At 38.6% G+C, this 26,735-nt stretch overlaps 2 protein-coding genes across 2 annotated transcripts in view; both read left to right on the forward strand.

The window, feature by feature from the left end:
- Nucleotides 1-11,652: 11,652 nt before the first annotated feature.
- On the forward strand, nucleotides 11,653-15,752 carry rpl38 (ribosomal protein L38). The gene is made up of 5 exons (XM_053340856.1): nucleotides 11,653-11,698; nucleotides 11,907-11,933; nucleotides 12,515-12,575; nucleotides 13,538-13,660; nucleotides 15,696-15,752. The coding sequence occupies exons 2-5, from the start codon at nucleotides 11,931-11,933 to the stop codon at nucleotides 15,719-15,721; spliced, it is 213 nt and encodes a 70-aa protein (XP_053196831.1). The 5' UTR covers nucleotides 11,653-11,698; nucleotides 11,907-11,930; the 3' UTR covers nucleotides 15,722-15,752.
- A 1,072-nt stretch (nucleotides 15,753-16,824) lies between these two features.
- The window catches only part of ttyh2 (tweety family member 2), a 61,385-nt gene continuing 51,474 nt past the window's right edge, over nucleotides 16,825-26,735 (forward strand). Inside the window, exon 1 of the mRNA XM_053340854.1 lies at nucleotides 16,825-17,249. Coding sequence (XP_053196829.1) covers nucleotides 17,121-17,249 — 129 coding nt within the window. The 5' untranslated portion in view covers nucleotides 16,825-17,120. The remainder of the gene's footprint in view (nucleotides 17,250-26,735) is intronic.

The raw sequence follows: 26,735 nt of genomic DNA on the forward strand, positions 1-26,735 counted from the left end.
GTAGTTTTAGCTCCACCACTGGTAATATAAAAGGAGCATAAAGTGCCCTCAAATTGGTATGAGGGCACTTATACATGTAGGACTGCATGTTCTGTCCATTCAGTGCACTTTATTTCAAATTTTTCCTTGACCGCAGACATATTTTTAAGGTGGATGGACTTTGCCTTAACAAGGAGAAAAATATCTATCTCTAAGCTATTTTACTTCCTGTCTCTTGTCTATACTTCCAAGACAAGACACAAGAAGAATCAAAACCAGAAGAGGACCAGTGTTGGGCAGTAACAGCGGGTAACAGCAACTCTGTTACTTTTTTCACTTACAAGTAGAGTAAGGAATTACAGTTCGAAATTCAGTAATTATATAACAGTTACTAATCCCAGTAATGCCCTGTTCCTTCTAAACATGAGGGTCGACATGCTCACTGTCTTGCTGGGATTAAAGGAAGTTGATGTGGGTTGACAGACTGCTCCAGAGGAGGAGAAATGCAACTCACAGTATTTCCAAAGTTGTATTGTAGCTTTGATGGCTTGCTAACATTAGCCAGAGGTGTGCCTATATTTAGTCACCTGATGCTAGTTCAGAATTAGATGATGTGTGAATGTGTGTGTTCCTGTTAAACCACAAACATCTAATTTTCTACTTCTACATGTCAAATACAAAAGGTGCAGCGTACCAGTGGAGGATTTGGTGTTGTTTAAAAGCAATTCTGACAGAGCCGACAGCTGAGTAACTAAAGTAAAGTAACAAGTAATGTAATGCATTAGTTTCCCTGCTGAGTAATGAGTATAGTAATATAATCATTCTTCTCTCCAGTCAGCTTTTCTCCCTCTTGGAGTTCACCGACCAGATGAAAGAGCTTGTCACTTCACTTCTTGTCACTCCATTTTGTCTCATCTAAACCTCCTCAGCATCTACTTCCAGCCAGTTTTGACACATTCATCACAGTTACGGCACCACCCCCCAACCACAAACCCTCCCTCAACGACAGCATCAGAATCATCGTCTGTCTCCCAAGCCTGATAAACGAACAGCACGTCCAGTTATTTGCGTACAAAATACAGCGAGCTCTAGTTGATCTATGTTTGGTGCAGGCTACGAGGCTGATAGCACTCATGAATATTCCCAGGACAAGCCGAGGCCCAGTGTGCCAGTTCCTGTCTTGATGGGTGCTAGGAAAAGAATTGTGAATCTACTAAGAAATAACTAACATTCAACCAATTCTGCAAATGTATCAAATATAAAGTCCATTTCTCTTCAGCCACAGTCAAATAAAATAAAAGGCAGATAATACTTTTAACACACTGAATTTAGCATGTTTAAATATCAGGTCCTGGGCATGGAAATTGTTTCATCATTGATTTTATCATGAAGCATAAGATTAATTTTATGTTTGTAACTGAAACTTGGTTAGCCCAAGGTAAAAGTGTAGCTGTAGTTATCAAGTCAACCCCTCCCAACTTCAGTTTTATGAGTGGAGATAGAGTTTATAAGAAAGGAGGTGGAAATTGTAATGGGAATTGTTATTATTCATCTTCTCTGACACAAATGAGCAACTATGTCATATGATTAGTGTATGTGTGTGTCATAATCTGCTGACCATGACACCACTTATGTTACATGAAATGCTGATTGAGTGAACATCATTGAACATTGAGTGAACATCATGTATGTTATAATCTACTGACTAACCATTGTCTTGATTGTACACACATTATGACGTGACTATTGTGCTTACATTGTTCTGATGATAGAATCATCCTTTCACAAGATAATGTATTATATATAATCTGACAATGTCCTCATATATACTAGACCAACTGGAAAACTGACTGTGTGGGACTTTCTGGTTTGAATCCTACTTAAAAGGACAGGGGCTACTTTGTGCCTTTAGGTAATTAAACATCTGAATACATAAAAAAATGACCCATGGAGTTCCACAAGGCACGATTTTAGGGCCTCTTCTGTTCAACATCTACATGCTTATGGAAAACAACAAAATATGTTACCATAATTATGCAAACACACACATTTACATAACAATATCACCAGGGGACTACAGTCCAACACAAGCACTGAGTAATTATTGAACAAATAAACGATTGGATGTGCCAGAATTTTCCACAATCAAACAAAGATAAAACTGAAGTAATCAAGCAAAGGAAGAATTAAAAGTCTCAGCTTCTGTCGATCATGTTAAAAAACACAAATTAAGCCAGAAATCTTGGTGTAGTCATGGACTAAGACCTGAATTTCAACAGCCACATTTAGATAATTACAAAGTAAGCCTAAGATAATTACAAAGTAAGCCTACTATCACCAGAAGAATATATCAAGAATTAAAAAGGGACTTATCTGTCAGCAGGATTTGGAAAAATGTGTCCATGCTGTATTTGACTCAATGACTATAACATTGTCTTTACAGGTCTCTGTTAAAAAAAAGAAAAAGAAAAAAAATCAATCAGATTCAGAACGCTGCAGCTCAAGACCAAAAAAGTGGATCTACTTCTGAGATCTTTACAGTGGCTTCCTGTCTGTCAGAAAATTGATTTTAAAACACTGCCGCTGGTTTATCAAACACTGAATGGTTTACTGCCAAAATACATGTATGATCTTCTGCTACATTATGAACCATGCAGACCTCTCAGATCATCTGGGACAGGTCTGCTTTCTCAAAACTAAAAATGGAGAGGCAGCTTTTAGTTTTTATATACTACATACTGTATCTGGAAGAAACTCAGAGAAAACCACATGTCTGCTGCTACTCTCAGTGTTTTTCAAGGCTCAAGACTTTTATGTTTGCTGCTGCCTTTTATTAAATACATTTTAGGCTTTTGATTAATATCTTATACTGCACTGTAACTTTTACTCTCCTGTTTTATGTCCCGTCTTATTCTGTATTAGCTGATTTTCTATTTAACTCTTTCTAAATGTATTCAAATGCCTTTTTAAAATGACCATATATTGCTTTTGTATTTGGTCTTAATGCTTTATGTAAAGCACTTTGAATTGCCTTGTTGTTGAAATGTGCTGTACTAGAATTATATAGCTTGCCTTGCCTTGAGTATTTACAAAGATGGATTATTAATGTTTTATGTGTGATAGCTTCACTGTCAAATATGGAGGAAAGACAGGACAGAAGTAGATGACAGCTTATATTCAAGAATAAGGATTACTCACCAAATGTCATTTGATGAACTGGAAGAAAGTTTGCATAAGGAATGCCATTTTTTTTAGAAATTAGACAGTGGATATGTACATGATGTGTTTTTGAAGTTATCTGGTTAATTCACACATAGCCCAGCACTGGTAGCACAACCAAGAGCACAGCAGCAGTACAGACGCTGAGCTAAATGTGACAGGTTGTTAGACAGTTTCCCTGAAAGCATCACAGCCAAGAGTAGCAGCAACATCACAACAAACAGTAGCAGCAGCAGCATCACACCAAACAGTAGCAGCAGCATCACAACAAACAGTAGCAGCAGCATCACAGCAAACAGTAGCAGCAACAGCATCACACCAAACAGTAGCAACAGCATCACAGCAAACAGTAGCAACAGCATCACAACAAACAGTAGCAGCAGCATCACAGCAAACAGTAGCAGCAACATCACAGCCAAGAGTAGCAGCAGCAGCATCATCACAGCAAACAGTAGCAGCAGCATCACACCAAACAGTAGCAGCAGCAGCATCACAGCAAACAGTAGCAGCAGCAGCATCACAGCAAACAGTCGCAGCAGCAAAGCACAGCACAGAGAAGTAGCAGCATCACAGTCCAGAGTAGTAGCAGTAGTACAGACCAGATTGTTGGAGAATTTATCACTATTTCAAACACTAATTTGTGTCTCGAACAAGAAGTTGGGGTGTGCAAAAGTACCATCACAAAGTCAATCTGCAAAATGACATCATTGTAGAAAAACACACATGAACGCAAGTCTTCATATAATCACAAAAAGGCAGTTGTAATAGCCTACTTGAGAAGAATTAGATTCAAGTTTACTTGAGGCACAAGAGGAGTTAACCTTCTGAGTAAAATATGTATTCAGAACAGCTTATTATATAGAAAAGCTTAAGAGACCCTTCACAGACCATCCAGAACTTCTTCATTGCAAAAGTCAAATGGGCTCAAGATTGACAGAGTAATGCACTCCAGTGTCACATGGGCAGATATGATAGTTTATTTAAAAAGAAATGAGAGATGAATTAATGGCAAACATAAAGTCTACAAGGCCAAAGCTCACAATTCTCATTGCTGAAAGGTCTTTTACCCACTCTGCTCCTTGGTTTACACCAGCACTACGCCATCTCAAAACTAAAGGCTGTCGTTTGGAGCGCCTTTATGTAAAAACCGGCCTAGCAGTTCACAAAGAAATTTATTATAATCACATACTTCAATACAAGGATGCTCTTTCTGCAGCCAAGACCACAAACTACTCAACCTTAATCAGGACAGTCTCAACGATATTGCTCTACCACCTGACTTACTCACAGTTGCACAGTGTGATACCTTCATGACCTTCTTCAATGCCAAAATTGAAAATATCCACCAGACACTGACTGCTACAAATAACTCTGCATCCTCTCTGCACTCTTGGCCTACATCTTCCTTCAGCTCTCCGCTCGCCAGCTTCATACTGCCAACTGTCTCTGAAATAACTGGTCTCATTCATAACTCCAAGTCATCTACCTGTCAGTTAGACCCCCTACCTACCCACCTGGTAAAAATCTGCCTACCTGCCCTGTGTCCGCATTAATAACTGACATCATTCAATCCTTACTGACATCTGGTGTTGTTCCATCATCACTCAAGACTGCTGCAATAACACCAACAGAAACTTCCCTTCTCAAACTTGCCATTTCTCTCCAAAATACTAGAAAGAACTGTTGCAGCTCAGGTCCACACCCATCTGTCTGACAACAATCTCTATGAACAATTTCAGTCAGGCTTCTGTCCCCTCCACAGCACTGAGACAGCCCTAGTGAAAATCACAAATGACCTCCTGATGGCATCTGACTCTGTACTTCTCTCCATTCTGATGAGAGTGATTTTTTTAAAAACACATCATGAATTCATGCATGGCTCCACAAAACACTTTTAACTACACAGTGGCTTGCTTCTAGCAGTTCTTCACACATACACAGGAAGAGAGAGTGAGCGAGAGAGATAAAGAACAATTGAGAATGAGAATGAAATATTCCATCATCATAAGCCGACGCAACCAAGCTCAGAAGAAACAAGCATACAGACCACAAGTGAACAGCAAAGACTTCTACACCACTGAGGACCACAACAACACCATTGAAACCTGTGACAACAACGTCAATATATCAGCATGGACATAGTGACATTCATCATATGCTTTGCTTAAAACATGCTTTCACTCACCAAAGCTGATGGCTCACTTGAAGAGAAAGGTGGCATGGCGGCTTTTCCTCAGGGCAAACTTTTCTGTGACTTTGTGGATGAAGTCCGGCAGTTGCTGTAATGGCTGACGTCTGATAGTTTGAGTTGAGGCTGTCCCATGATATCACAAGTCAACGTGTTTGTCCTTTTCAAGATGTAAATGTTCCTGTCTGACTCAGGTGTAGTCAAAGGAGTTGCTGTGACATGTGGAAGCATATTTAGCATGTATGAGTGGTGTGTCCTTTTCCACCGAGCTGGAGCCGGTGCTCAGTTGGTGCTAACCCGAGCACCTCTTACGAACCTGTTGCTTTTTTCTTTTTTCTTTTTTTGAACCTGTTGCTTTTCCACCATAGACTGTATAAAAGAAATGGACGTAACATCCGTGACGTCACCCATTGGTTTGTGGACTGCTGCTCGGAAGCCAATGGCTGTGTCCCAATTTGGTCCAAATTGCGAGGCTGCATCCTCGAAGTGCGCATTTCGAGGCCGATTACGTCACAACGCCGCGCGAAGGCTGTCCCAATTCGAAGAGTCCTTCAAATGCAGCCTTGAAATGCGGCCTTCTTTTCCCTCTTTTTCGAGGATGCATCGCTACTATCCTTCGCGGCCTCCCAAATCCCAAGATCCTTTGCGCGGCGCTGTTCAGTGCCGCGAAAACACAACAATGGCGACACCAACAGGTGAAGACTTTTCATTCAAGTGTATGTATTGGTTTGTTTTATTTAATTATTTGTACTTATTACTACTAATACTTTTATACTTTTACTAATTACTTATATTTTATTACTTGACTTATATCTTTACATACACATATATAAATGGACTAAGATGAACAAATTTAGATTTTAATAAAGAGCTACGTTTGGGATTATCACTATTATATGTTATACTTCATTATTATCATTATTATGATAATTTTTTGCTATATTAGAACCCTTTTGTCTGTTGACATAGTAAAAAAAAACATGTTTTACATTACATTTTGTTTTATTTTTGTTTTAGGGAGCAAGGAGCAAACCGAGCTCCTGATTAAACAAAGAGGGGAAAATGACCATCTATTCACGGGGGGCAAAAACTCCGCCACGGCGGGATGGAGGCAAGGCTGATGTCCATTTTTGTACATCTCTGCATCCCTGTGTTGATGTGATCTTGTGTTTACCTTTTCTCTTGCTTCCCTCTGTGTTTAGAGCAATACTGGGAAAGACTGGGCTGGAGGGGAAGGTCCAGCCCTACCAGGCCAAAAAAAAATGGGACAATTTAAAAAAAATATATATAAAGTAGCCTACAGGTTTGGATTAGTTTTACTGTTACTAAATACTTTTGCTGAAAATTGCTGACATGATTGATTTCCACTGCCTTAGGATTGCAAATATCCAGGGACAGGGAAGGGGGCCAGCGGCAAGCCCACTGCTGGCACTTGGCCCTGGTTTGTCCTCATGGATGAGGTACTGGGGCAGAGGCCATCTATTGCCCCCCCTGTCCTCATTGCCTCCATCCGTGAGGACACACCAGGGCCAAGTGCCGCAGTGGGTGAGCAGGAGAGTGAAGAGGAGGAGGAGGAGGAGGAGGAGGACCAGCCAGGGCCCAGGAGGAAGAGGAGGAGGGAGGATGACCTCCTTGACCTCATAAAGGAGGACATGAGAAGGCAAAATGAGGCAGAGGAGAGGAGGGAGCAGGAGGGGAAAGACAGGATGGAGAGGCTCTTCTCTCTCCTGGAAAAGTAATAGAAAAATAAATATACATCTATATAGATGTGTTTAATTTTATTTTATTTATGAACTGTGGTTATTTACGATTTTTCTTTATTTTTTATTTGATTGTGAAGATTTTGATGTTTTATGTTGTTATTAAATAAAAAATATTGTTCATTGTTACACGTCTATTCCATTTAGTATTTACAACTTCAGTACAATTTATAACAGGGTTGCATAAAGTGCTACTGTTCAGGAAGAACAAGGGATTAAATATTTTCTTTTATTATCAAGCGATGAAACATTTCACTATTTACAAAAATTACATCAGAAATAACTATTTAGAGATTATTATTATTTTATTATTCTTTCTCTTGTGTGTTTTCCTTCTTTCTTTCTTTCTTTCTTTCTTTCTTTCTTGTGTGTTTTCCTTCTTTCTTCTCCTTTCCTTTATTCTTCTCCTTTCTTCTCTCTTATAATTTTGTCAGCTTTTTCTCCGTCCTTTCGGTCGAGACGTCTTTCTCGTCTTATGGGCGGGAACAGCTGGTGACGCAACCAGGAAATGCCTCGAAGGCTAGACCGTCTCATTTCACAACGGTTGATGCGTCCTTCGGAGGTTCCTCAAGGATGCATCCTTCGAAGGCCGCAAAGGCCGCGTCCTTCGAGGATGCAGCCTCGCAGTTGGGTCCAAATTGAGACACAGCCAATAGTATCGAATCAAGGCAGCGCCATCTTGAAAATTTCAGGTGCATGCCGGGAAAAATAAAAACACGGATTCTACTTATATGGGCATGAGGCGGAGTCATGGACGGACGTATGGACGGGACCAACAGCGGAGCGGGGAGGCTGCGATTGGTTGCGAGGGCTGGATCTCAAGGACATTGGTCAATCAACCTGTCAATCACGACGTAGCCACGGAGCCGGCTTTATCGTCAAATATAAAATCAGAGAGGCCAAAATTTCACAAATGAACACCAGACTGCATTGAAGAAGGCTTTAAACCTATGCTTTAAACTAGCGATTGAGACCATAAACACATTTTGAAAACGTTTACTGAGGTTAGAAATCAAGTGAGAAGTTGGTGAATTCTCCATTGACTTGTATAGAGCCGGAAGTCTTTTTGAACCACAAGAAGAAGAAGACGACAGCTTTGTCAAAAAATGATGAAAAATAGTACTTTTAATCAACAAATCTTTAACCCTCTGTAAATGACAGTTAGCCACGCTAGTCAACTAATAAACGTTAGCCCCGCCCCCAGCCCGCTGACGCTGACTCATACTCTAGTCAGAAAACTGGTACACCAGTCTATTGGTGCCCAGTGATTGTCCAAAGAGCTACTATTATAGTTGATGAGATCTTTAATGGATAAAATTAACATAAGGGAGAGTCTGTCAGCAAGAGAAACATTTTAAACACATTTATATTGTACATAATTTTGATCATTTCCATGTGAGGCTGGAAAATCTTGAGTGTCAGGTGAGTTACATGATACATCCGTATCAATTTTTCCTGAAACATTTAGCCTGACAGTACACAACACAAAACACACACCTGGTCATATTCTGGGTTATTAAATAATACATTCGTAATCAGAATACCAATAAACACAGACATAATTAATTAATAAATAATATAAACGCCTTCTGCCAGGAGTGGTTCATGTCTCTGAGCAGGACACAGTGGACTACACAGCAGGAATGCAGGTTTTTATCCATGTGCAGGTGTTTGTCAAACAGGTATAATATAACAGGCTACAGAGAAAAAACGCTGCTGTTCTGTCAGTGATAACTGTGCTGCTTTAGCTTTATCAGCACAGTGAACATGTGGAGACACAAACTCCATCAAATGCCGTGACAGCAGTCCAAGCTGACTGACAGCTAATCCAGCTGTGATCAGCTGCCACCGTCATCAGAAACAGACGTCGCTTCATGTGACGCTTTGGAGAGAACGACATGTCATTTCTCTAAAAACATATTTCCTCATCTCCTCTCTCCTTAAGGGGTTTTCTCAACACAATCCTGGACCATATGACAGGCTGCTGAAGCTGCTGAACATGGAAACTTTCATGGGGTAACAGTGCAAAATCACTCAAGAGAGAAATCAATCAACCCCCTCACCAACAACAAATATCACCTTTCGACCAAATCAGCGTTCTTATGCCAAAAGCATGGCCAGCACCTTCACCAATGTTTTATGGGGAGGAGGATATAAGACAGCCCTGTGACCTTTACGACTCCACCTTTTCTTCTGTCAGACGGAGATACAGACATTTCAAAGAGCATCCAGAAATTCCTGTGACTGACGAGTTGGTGAAACTGCAACAAGTAATAAAATCTCTTGCAGTTTGCAGTGCTGACTGTGAAAGAGGATTCTTTGAAATGAACAACATAATAACGCCACCACGGACACAACTACAAATCAACAAGGTCTCAGCAGTGATGTTCATTTTCTTTGTTTGGGCCTCCTTTGAAGCAGTGGGATCCAAAAGAACATGGCAAGGAATTGATGCCAAGGTCAGCTAATCACACAGCCTATCACAAAGAAAACAAGTCCACCAGAACTCACAGTAAATGAATTTGAGAGTTCTTTTGAGGTGAGTAATTTTTCCCATACAACACATACATTTATAAATGTATGTAGCAAAACACTTACAAGTGAATTAAATACAGCTTAATTTGACTGCTTATCTTTCTCTGTAGACTGGAGTGCTGCCTCACCTATAGACACCCTGACTGTAGATTATAAACCTTGAATACTGATAACATGCTGTGTGAATATAATAGTTTTTTCAAACATTTAAAGGCATTTAATTGAATTATGAAGTTTATTGTCACCCTTGCCCTCCTTGCTGTAAAATCATTTATTTTTCTGGCAAGATCCAATGGATGTTTCATTGTTCATACAAGAGGAGCCATAATTGATTTTTGAACCAGCTCAGTGGTTCATCTTTTTATTGCATGTTTTTAAAGAGCATATACTTGGGCAATGTGCAGTGCAGCAGGAAGATCAAACGATCTTATACTCAATATTTCACTCTGTATGTGTACTTTATATTAGATTTTACTTTGTATTAATTCGGTGGTATTATTATGATTCTTCAAAATGTAAATCTGCTGCTGTCTTGGGTTTGTAATTAGACTGTTCCTGCATTTTGAAAAGCATTTAGATCACCTTGAACCACAAAGGCAGAAATATAGAAAATATGACAAAACATCTGCAACACAGACATTTTTTTTCACTTTCTGGATGGTTTTACCTATTCTGACCTCTGAAAATGATTTTAAATCTGAAAATCACTGGTGGAGCTTTTCACATCTCATTGACATATACAAGGGGTCCTGAGTAGATAATGCTTCTGTGCAGTCATAAGTCCTCTTAACAGCTGTCATTAGTTTCCTTTGGTTGTACCTCAACATATGTTAGTGAAAGGGTGTGTATAGTTGTACTGAATATAATATGCACACACAAAAAATATTTCACTTTTATATCCCTTCAAAGGCTCCTTTGTTTTATTTTTTGAAGTATACTTTTTGTTACTTTCCATTTCATCATCTGTAGATACTATGCACTTTTCATCATCCCCCTCCTCCAGGCCGTAAACAAACAAACAAACAAACAAAAACAACACACCCACAAAAAGTAAAAACAGTGCTTCGTACAGAGCGTCGGTACCAACCATCCATTAAACTTTTCTTCTTTTTTTTTTGTCTTTCTGGCATTTAGCATTTTCCAATATGAGATCAATGGTGAAAAAAAACAAAATAAATAGTTTTACAAAGTAATGGTGATACAATTATTTTTGATATAATTTTGATTTAATTTAGTTAAATCATAAAATGTTGACATAAATTAAATGAAATTCATCTCACATTTCAGTGAAGACAGACTGCTTACCTGGACTTTTATTTGATTATTTATTACATAGTATACTCAAAGTTTGAGTATTATCATTTATTATTATTTGCCATACCACATCATGTTTATTTACAATTTTTTTTTTTAAAGTATCATATATTTAGCATATATTCAGTAACATGTTAAATATTGAGGAAAATCTTAAAGATCTGACTTCAGATGTAACCGACTTTGTAATCATCAACAAGTCAATTTCATAAGTAACTGTAATTTAATGACACTTTTTTCAGTAACTGTAACAGATTACAGTTACATATATTTTATAATTGAATTACATAATAACGCTATACCATATAACTCACCTCCTCCTCCCCAAGATTAGACTCAGCACCATGGGTGATCCGATCGGACCTTTTGTTCAGCTGCCCCTCGTCTGTGGAATGCCTTTCCTGAACAGCTGAGGGCAACACAGTCTATTGAGACTTATTTTTAAAAGGATTTAAAACATTTTTTAATAGATCTTTTGTCTTTTAATTATTTACTGATATTTTAGAGTTTATCCTTATTTTTATTGTTATCATTATTATAATTATTATTGTTAATATTTTATTTCTACCGGTGTAAACCTTCCTAAAACGGGACAATCGCTTTTTCCTCATGAGTATTGGTCCTCTGTAGTTGCCGTAGCCCAGTATAAAAGCTTTTCAAACCGGAAGTTCCACCCCTTTTCATCCCCTCTCTGGCAGACTGAGTGAGTTTCACCATCTCACGTTTAACAAAATCACAAATTTAATCGTTATCCATCCTCTTTCACGCTAATAATTACATCCCCGGTTTGACTAAATAATAATTCTTTACACTGTTATCTAAATGGAGAGATGATGATTTGTTTTTTATAATATATTTCTTCCTGTTTGTTTTAAACTGTTTGACACTGACTCCATGTTTTCTGTCCACAGCATTCAGTCCGCAGATACGGCAACATGGTGAGCATTACCTCTCATTTAAACGTATATGTAGACAAGAGTTAACATGAGCGACAGGAGTTGTAACTAAAGGTTGTTTTTATGTGAGCGCTGAGTGAGTAGTTTTTGTGTAACTTAATGTTTTAGGCGGTTAGCCGCTAGCTGGTTAGCATTAGCATAGTGGCGCTCTTGGGCTCATTGGGCCATCAGGCTACAGTCTGATGCAAAGGAATTCAATGTTTTCCAGCGTTTACTTGTATTAATGTACTTAAATGACTCTGACCCTAACACATTGAGTAAACTGCAGCTGTGAGTTTGCTTAAGTTGTACTTATCTTTTGATATTAACGAGTTATACATGTTTTTAATAACTAAAGTGTAGTGTTGCTGTCTGCAAGATGTCCAAACATCCCAGGCTGCTGTGCTGGTGATGCATTTCACAAACTTGCTAGAATAAGATTGGGCTTAGTGCTGAGTTTTGCTCTTTCAGAAACTCTGGTTCCACCGGTCCACTAACATCAGTTTGCTGCTCAGTCTTACTCTGAAATAAATGATGATAGGGCAGGGGGTTAATTGTTTGCCTTGTTCTTTATTTGTCTGTAGCCTCGCAAGATCGAAGAAATCAAAGATTTCCTGCTGACAGCCAGGAGGAAGGATGCCAAGTGTAAGTTAAACTCTTTAACACTCTTACACTGTGTGTATTGGATGACTGTTTGTTTCCTGCTACAAAAGTACATTTAACCTTTTTATATACTGTTCAGGGTCTAATTTGACAGAAGAAAAAACATGTCTTTTTGCAGCTGATACATTTTTGTTGAGTGTTTGAAGTTATTTATTTAAAAAAAAACTAAAATACTGTTCATCACATTTAATATCATTCATTGAAAGCATATGTTCTCCAGTGTTATGTTAAGTTGGACCAATATATTGTGTGATTGTAAATTTTCTATATTAACAAGTATCAAAACCAAAGAATAAACTCTCTGTGCTCCCTGAAAGCTTCATTAAGGATTAATCACCAATTTACTAATGACTGAAGTATTACGAGACTCATTATGAGGGGTACTGTGAAATGGCTGAATAGGAACAGTATAAAAGGGTTAAAAGAGAATATGCACGTTTGTCAGCATCAGGATGAAAGGTGGCTCTGGTAGACAAATTGCATGCGATTTCTGCCCCTGAGAGGTACGCACAAGTATCAAAGCTGTCCTAAATAACAGCTTGGATTACAAGTTTTTCACACGTGTTAAAAATAAAGATGTAAAGCATGAAGTTGACACAGTAACAATTAAGACCAAATAACTTCAGTGTAGTGAGTATTTTAGTCAACACACAGCAGGACATACAAATATTATGAATATATGAGAAATTACATTGTGCTTGCATTGAAATCACGCTCATCTTTCAAGAATACTTTTTTCTTATAATTGCTATAAAACGATACAGCTTTTTATCCAGGAAATTGTGTTTGGAAATTACACAGGTTTAAAAAAGCATTTACACAACCTTTTTGGGAAACTGTACTAATACTCATTCATTAGTGTTACTTTAAAGTTTGAGTCATGATATTAATACCAGTAGTTATTTCTCTTGGATCTAAACAGCCTCTTTTTTGTCTTCCTATAGCCGTAAAGATCAAGAAGAACAAGGACAACGTTAAATTCAAGGTGCGCTGCAGCAGGTACCTGTACACCCTGGTCATCACAGACAAGGAAAAGGCTGAGAAGCTCAAGCAGTCCCTGCCCCCAGGTCAGTATTACCAAGAAGTTGAATATTAGTTTGACTCGCCAGTCGGGTTAATGGTCCCATAGTTTAAAGAACGAAATCTCATCTAATGAAACGTGGAAGGGTTTCTGCATAACTACATGTAAAACATAGTCTAAGATGCTCTGATCTTTCCTGGGTCTAATTAAAGAAACTCTGTGCCGGTTTGGATCACTTGCGGCTTAGAGCGTACTAGCATGCTTGGTTGGATGTATGTGTATGCCTCAAGCACATGGATGACTTGATCCATCTGACTGCAGTGGATAGTTAGAGTATAGTAATGCGAAGAGAAAGCAATGTATAAAAATTTAAGAATTTAAACTATTTTGAACAAGAGAAGTGTTAAAAAATAGGTAGTATAGATGTTTTTATGATGTAGGAAAAGGATTCAACCCGTTTATTGGTTAGAATGTTTTAAGGAACATAATCCCCTCACAACAAATGTGAAACAGCAGCATGGTAAGGATTACTTATTTGTACAGTTTAGTACTGAAGAGACTTGCTGACCGGCATACTTTTTTTTGTGAGCATAATTTAAGTTGCTTCTTTATGCCACCTGCCTACAGTCTGTTTTCCACCTTTTACATTTTAATAATGTCGCCAAATACTCCGAAACGTAACATTAAAGAGTACAATTGTAGCTATGTTGAGGTTTTACTTGCATTGTGATATTTGTCTGTTTAATCACAACTAAACCTTGACTGAGTGTGTTAATGCTGCCGGCAAGAAGTCCAAACATCGCTGGCTGTCGTGCCGCTGATGCATTTCACAAACTTGCTAGAATAATGATGGACCAAGTGCTGAGTTTCGGTCTCTCACAGAAACGCCAGTTCCACCGGTCCACTAACATCAGTTTGCTGTTAATGAACTATTCTGAACTAACAGAAGTACCCTAAATTAAAAATGTTAAACTAATCAAGATGTGTTACAAGTCTTTATATTCTGTAGGTGTATTAATATCCTGCACCCCACTTTCTGAGGGTTAGGGTTACTTTTATCACTTCTGGTGTTTTTCTTACAAACTGCACCAACAGTTTTCAGTTCACTACATGTAATTTAGGTATATATACGTGGATGAGGTTTATAGCATGTATAAAAGGAAGCTAATTTGTCAAACACTTCCTATACACATAGAATATAGTCTTCAAAAAAGTTTCCAGCACAGTAATTTTCAGCCTGTAAAAATGAGAATTGTCTGGTCGTCTTATCGCATGCTAAACAGTAAAATTTGTTGGTAAAGGGGAACAAAAAACTTAACCTAAAAATCACCCAACAGATCTATGATGGATGTATACATTATAGACAAAAGCTCATTAATGTGCAGCCTAGTATGATTCATCATGTAACAATGTGAATCTAATGTGGTCTGTCTTATCAGTTGTTATTTCAAAGCAGTTTTCATTATTTTGAAAGCTCTTGGCAAATCGATAGAATTAAAAGCAAAAACAGCATTAACACTTGTTTGAAAAGAAATGCTCATGGATGGTTCTTCTGGTAATGGTGTAGTCCTAGTTTAGCATAAACGTGAATCTATAAATGAAACACTGTTGCATTTGTCTTCATTGGATACGCGCCAAGCTAATACAAATATAATTAGTCTTCAATGGCTGCATTGATGAGGTTGTATTATTTAGGATTGTGTGCATCCTGTTGATCTGAAGTAATCTATTTATAATTGGTTTGACTTTTTTCTTCTTTTTTTTTTAAACGTGGTTTGCGAGCCTCAGTAAAAGGCTCTTTTGTTGAACGATTGACAACTATTGTTCAGGCTGACAGTTAATGAAGCCAGTCTAGGATTGTCAGATGTTCCAGTGGTTGCAAATATACACTATTAGTAATAATTGTCTCCTTTGTAAACGAAGCATTCTTGAATGTGTTCATTACTCTGTGCTAATATTGGTTCAGTGCTTCAAATGATTAACATTTCCATTCACAATTGAATGAAAGGTAGAGTGCAGAAAACGAGAGCCACTCTTTGCTGGTGTTTGTATTTTAATGTGTTTCTTTTTCTGTTTTACAGGTCTGGCTGTTAAGGAGCTCAAGTAAATCCGTGATGTACAGATAATTGTAATAAAAATTGGAAAACTAAATGATTTGTCTGTGGTTTTGTTAAGTTTGTCATGGCGTGATAACATGATACATTTGGAGAAACTAGATTGCATTCAGTCATATTAACCAGCATTTCAAGTTTAATTTGTTTTTAGCATGTTGTTTTGATGTCTCGCCACAAGATGTCAGACTTGAGATATACACAGACCTAAAGGAGTAGTACCTTAAATGTTAAACAATCAGGATGTGTTAAGTCTTCTATTCTGTAGGTGTATTAATGTCCTGCACCTCACTTTCTGAGGCATTTCATACTTGCCTCTATTACTTGTGTTAAATTCTTATAAACTCTACAGACACTTTTCAATTCACTACACGTAATTTAGGTGTGTATAGCACGTGTAAAAGGAAGCTAATTTGTCAAACACTTCCTATAGACAAGATATGGTCTTCAAGTAAATCCCTCAAAAATGTCCTGCATGTATAAAATATTCTACACCAAGGTGATCCCACAAGGACACGAGCCAATGTGGATATATTAAATATTAAATAATATCACAATGACATGCTATATAAACACATTTTATGTGTATCATCAGTGAGGCAAAGTATTGAATGGGTGGAAAGTTGTGAAACGTGTTAATTGGACGAAAAACAATGCCTTGTAGTTTAATGCCTCTCATACTTACTGATGAACTACGGGTGTAAAGACTTATAAAGTATATTAAGACTCGCTACCTTGATTTTTTCTATTGAAGAAGATGGAGTAGCTGGTGTTTGACTGGGATGTCTCCTGCGAGGTCAATGATCGTCCGGCTGTGGTTAAAAGGTCTTTGTAATTGCCTTAGTTGACCACTGGGTGGCAGTGCAGCAACTCATTTAGATAAACGGCTGATAAAACCTTAACAATGAAACATTTTGACAAAATGAAAATCGTTTCACTACACAACAAAAGTTCATAGTAACAGTTTTACCTCTAACATACGATCAGCCTGATTTTTCTAAACTAATCAGAGGGGCGTCTTTGCGCGCTCCTGTAACTCCTCGTGTCCCGTGCCTACTATCAGTGCGCGCTCCCGCTGGCGACTGTGCTGTGTGCGCTTGGAGCAGCTGTCTGTCGGATAGCTGCGAGTCCACACACAAGGAGATATGGGCGCAGCGTGATTATTCTTTCTTTCATGAAAAAAAACCTTGTCGGATTTCACTTTGCAACAACACTGCTGTTTCTACAGGACTTCCTGTACGTTTTGTCTCTTATGTGGCCGTGAGTGTGTTTCTACACACGAGCATGCTTTTATCACTGCCTTTGTTTGATATGAGACGGGATTAAGACCAAACTGCCCGTTTTAGTAAAGACAGGCTAATTTAGGCTGCAGCCTAACTTTTTCTCGGGGCAGGGATGTCTTCGGCTCGGGTGGATTACATTGCGCCCTGGTGGACTTACTGGCTTCACAATTTTCCTCATATCAACCTGAGGTTTCAGCCCATTGACAACAGCTTCCAGCCTGAGGAGGAGAACTACCAGCAGGTCAGTGGAGGAAGATGGGACATACCAGAAGCCCAGTTATCATGCACACAAGAAAAACTGGGACACAGTATGCCTATGGGGTTGTGTAATGTGTGTTGCTCAATAGAGAATTCATAATGGAAACATATTCTTTAATATTCCTTTAATTTACTTGTAAGCTAATGTTAATAATTCTCATTATAACTCTAATTGCACTCCTGTAGTATCACTTATTTGAGGTTTATAATCATTATGCTTTATATTGCTTTCAGATTCTTATTCCATTTAGTATTATTGATGGCAAAAGTGGCCCAAAATCAGTATTGAGTGTCATCCACGCCACTTAAGTGGTAGTCTCAAGCACATTTATAATAATCTACATAGTTCTATGGATCAGTGAACCAAATCAGCAGTGCTGGGGTTATTGGTGCTGTATGTACAAGGTGTCATTTTAGAGGTTTGTCTAAAAGCAGGTAGAACTCCTCTTTGCAAAAAAGGGTAATACACCATTGAGGCATATTCCTTTGTTTGTTTGTAGGTTTTGATGTTTTGTCAATGAAATGTACAGTAGTAGACAGGCACATATTTTAAATACTGCCTTCAGCTGGACTTGGGAACATTTTTCATACATATTTTAGTGGGGCAAATAGGTTGTCTTTGAGAGAGTCCGAGAGAGGGTCAAGGATCAAGGAGTGCAGTCGTGGGTGAATGCTGGCAAGGATTCCACCCATGGGAGTCAAAGCGGTTCCCATCTTATTCCAGAGATGGTGGCAGGGCAGTTTCACACAGCTTTTAAGTGGGTTGGGATCAACTGTTGGATGACTAATAACCTGCTTGTGAACACATCAAGTACTATAAATGTTTTATTATTACACTGTTTAATTTTTCAAGGTTACATCACATCGAGAACAAGTGACATTTATGTTCATTAATTCAGAAAGAACCTTCAGATATCCTATGGAGTAAGACAGGTGCCTCATGTAAAGAAATATGAAGTAACAAAAGATTAAACTTCCAGAAATCAGATCACTTTATACTTGAAATGCTTGAAGTAAAGGAGGGATACTGCTGTGCCTCAAATTATGACAGTGTAATATGTTGCTTAATAGTATAGATAAAACAGTTTCCGTCATCAATAGAAAAACATGGAAAACAGGGTGGAGCTGAGGTGCGGCAAGCTAACAGCGTCTTCTTCCGATTGGCCGAATGACGAGCCAGGCAAAGAAACTTTTCCTAAATATTTTTTAAACCTTAGACCTTTTTCACAGCAGAGCTACAGGCTCCCTTCCATTAAATAGGACATATCATGCACATTTGTAAGTCTTTATTTATATTCTGGGGCTCTTGTGGAATATCTTTGCATGATTTACAGTGAAAAAAACAACAGCTTGTTATTTACATTTTACTGGCCCTTTATCAAGCCCCTCAGTTCAGCCTCTGTATGAAACAAGCCATTTTAGCTCCTGTCTCTTTAAGGCCCCCCCTCATGATGAGACCACTCTGTTCTGATTGGTTAACTCCTGGAAGCTGCCCGTTGGTTGACTTCCAGCGGCTTGGGATGCTATGTAATCAAATGGTAGTGGTAAGAATTCAGTTATTGTTCTTGTTTTATATACAAAATGGGAACCTCTCAAATACATCTGTACATGTTTGAGCCAGAATCCGAAATATGCATGTGGACAGCGTGAACATTGTGGAATGGACGTTGGTTTGTGGGCATGCAGGAACAATTTGACTTCATCAAGAGGAGGAAGTAGAGGTGGTGTTATGAACAAAGCATTCAGAGCTGGTTTTTGACTTTGATTATGTTTAACATAGACATCCAACATCACAGCAGTATAAAAATAACAGAAAATCACAGAAAACATGATTGGTCCCCCAAGAGAGTGTGACAGAAGTCAAGTTCATTCATTCAAACGGTCGCCAAGTTTTAAAAGAATTTCCATAGTATTGTTAAAAGAAAATGCTAATGAAGGTGTGAACTATCACTACTGTTATACAACTATAGCAGTTGGTCTCAATTACATAAGCAGTTGGTGTTACTGGGCTCAACAAGGTGACGTAACTAAAAGATCACCAAATGAAGCCCAAATGATAGAAATATGACATTTATGTCTCTTTCATGGATCAAGGAACTTTAAAGTTGTCTCATCTCTCCAGACAGACCTCATGTTTTTGTCTGCCGGCATTTTTCATCTCTCAAGTGGAGCAGAAGCATCTAATTAAAATGCTTCATATACGTCATGATTTATTTGTGAAGTCTGTTTCAACTTTTCAACATCAGCAAGGAATAAAAACCTGCAGCATTTTGACTTTTTTTCAAATTTATGATGGTTTTTATTCGGTGATTGAAAATGCACATGAAAACAGGTGGATGAAAATACACTTAGTGAGTCAGCATGAACAACGCTCCAGGCTTGCGGACACTCAGATGCCATCATGAAATGGCCTTTATGTTGCGTGACTGAAAATCAAAATAATGATCTGAAAGACACTAAAAAGCTTGTGTAGAGCTGAGGGGAACTAAGTCAGAAGATCATTTGCAGAGGATTCATCACAATGAGTAACCTTTTACACATCATTCTTTTCATGAGATACTTTGTCAGTATGAAATCATTGCAACATTAACTACAGAGAGTCCAGACTGTCTCAAAAAAAATATGATTCACTCTTTATTTTTACACAGAATTTTGAGTTTTTTTTTTTTTTTAAATCAGTGCCAGCTTCTATGGCCCAGTTGCATCTTAAGGCACTTAAACATTCAGCTGTGATGCTGCCCTTTGCTTTTAACTTGGGTACAACAGAACTAGATTCATGTTGCAGGTATCAGAGAAGAGACAGACAAAAGCAAACTGAAGGATTTTTTTTTTCTTCTTGTACTGCCAGCTTCGATTCTCCGTGGCACAGTGGAAGTATGGAGTCAGGGCCACGGGGTGTGCAAGGGGAGGGTGCTGAGTCTCAGCAGGAGAGCAGTACTCCCTCCTAACCATTAACCACAAGCAGTCAGTCAGCCAAGGATGGGAAATTCCCCAACACCACAATAGGGCTATGCAGTATAAGAATATATATCATGTGACAATAGAATAACAACTATCATTTCATTTTATGCTCTATCCAAATTTGCCACATGCTGCGTGGAATGATGGCACTTGGGCGGTCTGCTACTGTTTCCCAAATTTGGGCTACAAGCAAGCCATAGCAATGCTCTGTGTCAACCAAGAAAAAACAGATAAACCAGAACTGGCCCACATCCTGAATACACATACCCCAGAGCACTGCGTCTTTACCAAAATGGGCCCACATTTGACTTGGGATATTTGGACCATATTTGCTATTTTACATGTGGGCCATTTCAAACTCGCATCCATTTTGTTCAGGTCAGAAGAAGGCCAGCAGTGCTGCATCATTGCCTGAAGTGACCCATTTCTGTATTGTTTATTTTGTCGTGTCGTACTCTTTATGGCAATATCTTTTGTCATTTGGACAGCTTTGCGTTCTTCTGCATGGCACAGAAGGGACAGAGTAATTTTGATAGAATAGAAGACTCTAACCAGCCAAGACATAATGAGGAGTTTATACCTAAAAAAAGGGGCTACTTCTGTCGCATGGACCTGGTTTGGAGATGAATAGTCGGAAAACCATACTTTGCTAATTATGCTGCAGACTGGTTCCCACAACAGACTTAAACACTACTAATCTCTTTTACCCCCTACGCAAGCAGGGATAAGAGCCACAAATGTACAGTCGAGTGCTCAAAACAAACCCCAGACTCAGACGTTGTGAGAAGCTTTTGCTCACGGCACACTATGTGGCAAAGAATCACGAAGATGTATGAGATATATTTCAAAATGTAATAAAAACAGGCTTTTCCATGTGGTTACTTTATGTAAACTATTTATTCATTATATTATCAGAAAATGTGCTATATTGAGATAAATCTGGATGTTAAGTTACTTTTAAGGTTTTGGTCCTATAGCACAACCCACGCTGCAACCATCAGCCACTCTTTTTCTCAATGACTTTTATCTGTTTGTTCCTCTTATTGTCTCAAGTCTGATGAAGGCACGCTCCTGCTCTGGTTTGTCTTTCTTTCACAGACACAAACCCCTCATGCTTCCACTTTGGAGAACAATTTTCTGTAAAGCACCAGAGCTAATGACACAACTGCAAGTCGATGTAAGGCTATTTAGGCCATTACATTTCCTGTTCTTTGTGAGCTGTCAGGTTTAATTTTGATCACCACCTCCTGTTTTAACTGCATTAGCAGCGGTGACAATATCCTGTATATCCAGTAAAGGGAATGAAGAACTAAAGAAAAAGTGATCTTTTGCCCCTAGGTGTACATGCATGGCTGTGAAGTTGCTGTAGTATGTGTGAATTATATGTGAATTATTAAGGACTAGTGTTAGTGTTGCAAATGAGGTGACTCAATCGATTAAATGCGGTTGGCTGTATATTCTAAGTGCTACTAGTCATACTGTAAAGCTGAGAAAGCATGTACGTGTCATACTGGTAATTTATAACAATTATATATAGTCCTTTTTATTTCTACTATAAGATGATTAACTGCATTGCTCTTGTGCAGTGTTTAATAGTAAAGAATTCAGTTTAAGTGGATAAAAATTAAGCCTCTCAATCAAACTGTGTAATGTAATGTTGAGTCTGCTTCTTTGTAAAGGAGTTGCTGAATCAATGTTTAGTGGAAAATATTGAGAAGCCTTTAAAACCCAGGCCACAGGCCTTGTCAGAGGAATTGTAATTGGCTAGTTGTGGTGTGGGCAATCCTGGTTGAATTCCTCTGTTGGCTTCGGGCCATCAAATGTGATGGAATGTAAGGGGTCGCAATCTTTCACTTTGTTCTGTGTGTGTGTGTGTGTGTGTGTGTGTGTGTGTGTGTGTGTGTGTGTGTGTGTGTGTGTGTGTGTGTGTGTGTCGGTTTCCCAGTTTCCCACCCTCTGTTGGACACTGGTGTTGTCAGTACTGGAATGTCTGTAAGCTGATTCACCTGACCAGAGCTCTTCTCTAATTTCTGTCTTCTGACAATAAACAAGCAATTCTTCTTAATGTTACGGTCACATATTTCGGAAAATCTCACCCAGTGCTGCATTCAGTATGCTTGAAATTAATTAGATCAATGTGCTGTCCCAGTATACCTGTTTTGAATGGTCATACGAAGGCACAATTAAAAACCTGCCATCATATGGTGCTTTTCCACTACACAGTTCCAGCACGACTCGACTCGCCTCGGCTCACCTTGACTCGACATGGTTCCATCGTCATAGCACGGCTCCACGAAACTGCAGTGACTTCGTTTTATATGCGACACAAACACATAAACAATGGAGGACATGGAGGCGATGGTGTACTTGCTGCTGTATGAGGCTTTCTGTCACACACAAAGCAAGAAAACTGAGCCGTATGACTGTTATGCTGTTGCCGGTATTTAAAAATGGCGGGTTTGATTCTTGTGTGGGACGGCTCATGACTCTTCCAGCGACAACTCTTCTGACCAATCAGCGGCCAGCAGTCTGTCGACGTCACATTTAGTATCGGCTCGGCTCGCTTGGAACCTCAGCAGAGCAGGTACTAAAAAAGTACCAGGTACTATGAATAGTGGAAACGCAAAAAAACCTGAGGCGAGCCGAGTCGTGCTGGAACTGTGTCGTGGAAAAGCGCCAATAGCCTCTGTCTACCTCCATGATGATCTCTTTCCAAGAACTCTGGACAAACAGGTAACTTTAGACAGTCACTCTTTGAAGATGTTCATGGTGTTGCACTCAGTTGTACACAAGAAAAGTGATGGAAAAAGTGATGAAAAATGAAAAACAGAGCTTGGTCTTCTTACTGTTACTGTTGCTGTGTGAAGTGGGCATGATTGTTGATTGTTGAAGTTTCATAGTTGGAAAGGGGCTTGACGATCCAACAAGCGTGAGGTCTTTACTGGCCTCTCAGTGAGAAAGTGACACATCAGTCTTGTGGAAAGTTCCCCATGTCAATGATTCCTTTTGGGATGCACATGCTCCTGAGACAATCTTCTGATCTCCTCAGCAATCAGTCGGTCTTCCACAGCGTACAGGTCTGTGTGATGTGGGAAGTGTGTTTCTCTGCTTCTCATCTCCCTGTCTCGAGGGCTTGAGGATGGAAGGAGGGCAAAAACTGCAAACTGAAAAAGCTCACCCGAAAATAGGACGGGGGCTTAGATTTTCTTTGTGTGTGTGTGTGTGTGTGTGCGTGCATGTTGAATCAGACGTCACGTGTAGGTCAGCAGGCCCTAATCCATCTGACTTCCCTACCATTTCCTGCTTTGTGACCCAAGCAAGTTTGTGTCAAGTGCTTTCTGGTTCCCTTCCGCTGTTCTCCACACCCATTCAGAAAATCAGGAGACATTATCCAAACAGTATCATTTCACAAAATCTTATGGGTGAATTTGTGATCATAATAATGCCTTTATTACATTTTTGATTAAGATAATGCTAGATCTTCAATGTAATGCAGAGAGAACAAGTGTGGAAGAAAAAAGACTAGATTAAAGTGAACACTATGTGCTTTTGTGTGTTTCAGTCTTTTGGTCTTCATTATTGTAATTAGCGGGGCCAATTATATCTCTTACAAAAAAGAGGAATATAATTGCTTCTGTTCTAAAATAATTAACTGAGGTGCTTCTTCAAAAGAACTTCTAAGAAATTGTGCTGAAAGGTCTCCTGCATACACATTTTTAACATTATGTACTTCTGTTTTATGTTAAAAGCAAGTCCATGTGAAAGCTTTATTTTCGAGAAGAATGTTAAATGTGAAATATATTTCCATTTTATTTGGCTGGTCATTGATTGATCTCATAATAGCCACTGTATCAGAGAGATGTAACTACAGATGATGCATTTCTGACAGCAATTTTTGATGAATATCTGTCAGTGCTTAGTGAATGCTCAGCTAAACACAGAAAACACCATAAAATTAGTAGTTAGGCTGTCAACAACAGTCATAAACAACAGGATCTACTAAGGCTTGGTATCAATTCAGATTTTCTGATTTGGATTTCACAAATCTATTTGAGTCTAATTCGCAAGGTCCTAATTTGATTTAATATCGATTCGGTTTGGGATATTCACTTACAATGTTCATTTTGCTTGGATGTGAAAGAGATTCTCAGAGAATGTGTGTGTTAATTGTACAAGGAACCGATACCTGATACATTCTTAAAATATTAATGTATACATTAAGAATTGACCCTAAAGCAGTTAAATGAATGTGTTTTTTATTTAACATGATCAACACACTACAGAAGTCAACGCACTCTACTGTCAGTGAGTATTGCATGACCAGATATGTGCTTTCCTTCTTCCTTCCTCCTGTAGTGCAGTATATAAACAACAGCTTTAGACTTTAAATTAAATCAACAGGCAGCCAGTGTAAATAAGGTAGCTACAAACATACCTACTGTACTGTAAACATCACAGATACCTCAGGAAAACATATGCTGTGCAGTGGATGTCTCACAAAAATTTAGTGCCACAATCTTGGTGTTGCCTTCTGTGGAGCAGGTCCTGTCGTGTTCAACAAGATCTGGACACACAATCTTGCACAACAAAATCTCATGCACAGCGAGATCTCATGGCCAGATCTTGTTGAACACGACAGGACCTGCTCCACAGAAGGCATTTCGGATTTATAATCCACAGGAAAAGACAGATTTAAAAAAGATTGATCGTGGATTTTATGAATCGATATCGGGAAATTTGAACAAAGATCAATTTGAATCAAATCAATTTTCTTAAACCCAATCCTAGGAGCTTTTGTTTTTAAGTATACATTATGAGCTGAAGATTAGAAACAATGAAAAAAGAAAAAGCTTTTTTATTTCAAGTCAGGAAATGTATCATTTGTTGAATGTTTTCGACTTCAGGTAACCCCCACTTTGCACAGTTTAATTAAAAAAGAAATTGATTTCATTAGCATAAACTTGTTAAACATGTTACTTGCTTTTTATACATATTTTTAAGTACGTTGTTATTTATTTTAATACATATTTATTTATACTGATTGTAGCTGCAGCTGCCAAACAAAATTTCATTGTATCTTGTGTGCAATGACAATAAAGCTTCTTTATCTTTAAACAACATGGACGTCTACTGTAGGTGATCTCACTCTATACATAAGAACAGATGTTTTGTATCATTGGTCCTTGACAACACAACATCCACTTTTCATGTCTTACCACTGATCACTTTAATGTTCAGGTCAGACTTGCTCCCACTGAAAGCACTTCATCTAGCTATTACTGCAGCCTGGAATGATATGGGATTAAATGAACAAGCCATAGACATACTATTCAATTACAGGAGCAAACACACACACACACACTTAACACACTCAGATCTTTCTGCTTCAGTGGCTTTTCATACCGAGATTCCCAGGGAACAAATGTTCCACCCGAGCGCATCTAAACAGTCTCCTCCTCCAGACCTTTCTATGGGTTTTTTCTGTTGTCTTTGTTTTCCCTGTTTCTTCTTTTTTTTCCCTTATCAGCATTTCCTTAACTTTCACCTCTTTGTTCATTGATTTTAGACCTCTCTATACCAGTTTTAAGTGCCATTGTGTCAGAGCTGCTAACATGCGGAAGACTGAGGATTTGTGTAAAGTCACAAGAATAAAATCATAAAAGGATAATATCCTTTAAAAGCATAATGTCGATTGCACTGCACTAATTAAACTACGAATATACTGTTTTTCATTTGTTAATTTTCTAAACTATTTGATTGCATCTTCACATCTGAGCCCTTGCTGTTACAGGTTATTACATTTTACTGATTACAGATGATTTGCAACTGACTGCATATGCTGCGCTGTATTGGCTGTTTCTAGTTTGTGTGATAGAAAATGGAAAATTATACATGCCAAGGGCTGAAATCCATTATCTGTTGAGCTATCACAACCACTCTGATTGCATTGGAAATTTACCAACTCCTATTGCTGCCTCCTCGAAAAAATCAATCTCAAATCTGTCGTTCTTGATTCCCAAGCTTGTCGTCCCACATCAGCTGCTCCCTGTTTGTGTGAACAATTGCGTATCCTTATTGTTAAAACAGTGATTCACCTCAGCATAGCCTCTGTAGCAGCAGTGATGTCTCTTTTTTCCTATGCAACAATCTACTTATTCCTCCTTCATGCATTCATACAGAAACATTCACTCACAATGCCCCCTCTGGCTCTCCAGAAGGTCATTAACCTCAATCTGTCTCTGTAGTGCTTGAAGCCAGTGATTAGCATCACCTGATTGGCTAGATGGTATTGCTGAAGTCTGTACTGATAAGACAGCATGAACATCCCTCATGCTGATCTAACAACACATAAAGAGGATATGACAGCATGGTGCTGTGCATGGTGAGTTTATTATCATTGATATGTCTCTGGATTTCCTTGGTTACATAATTCTATGATTAAGAGCACAATAAGACTCTTGAGCAGGTCAGATCAAATGGATGTGCCCCCTCACCAAAGCTGCATGAA

Source organism: Scomber japonicus, chromosome 20 (genome assembly GCF_027409825.1).
Source record: "Scomber japonicus isolate fScoJap1 chromosome 20, fScoJap1.pri, whole genome shotgun sequence".
NCBI classification, from domain to species: Eukaryota; Metazoa; Chordata; class Actinopteri; order Scombriformes; family Scombridae; genus Scomber; species Scomber japonicus.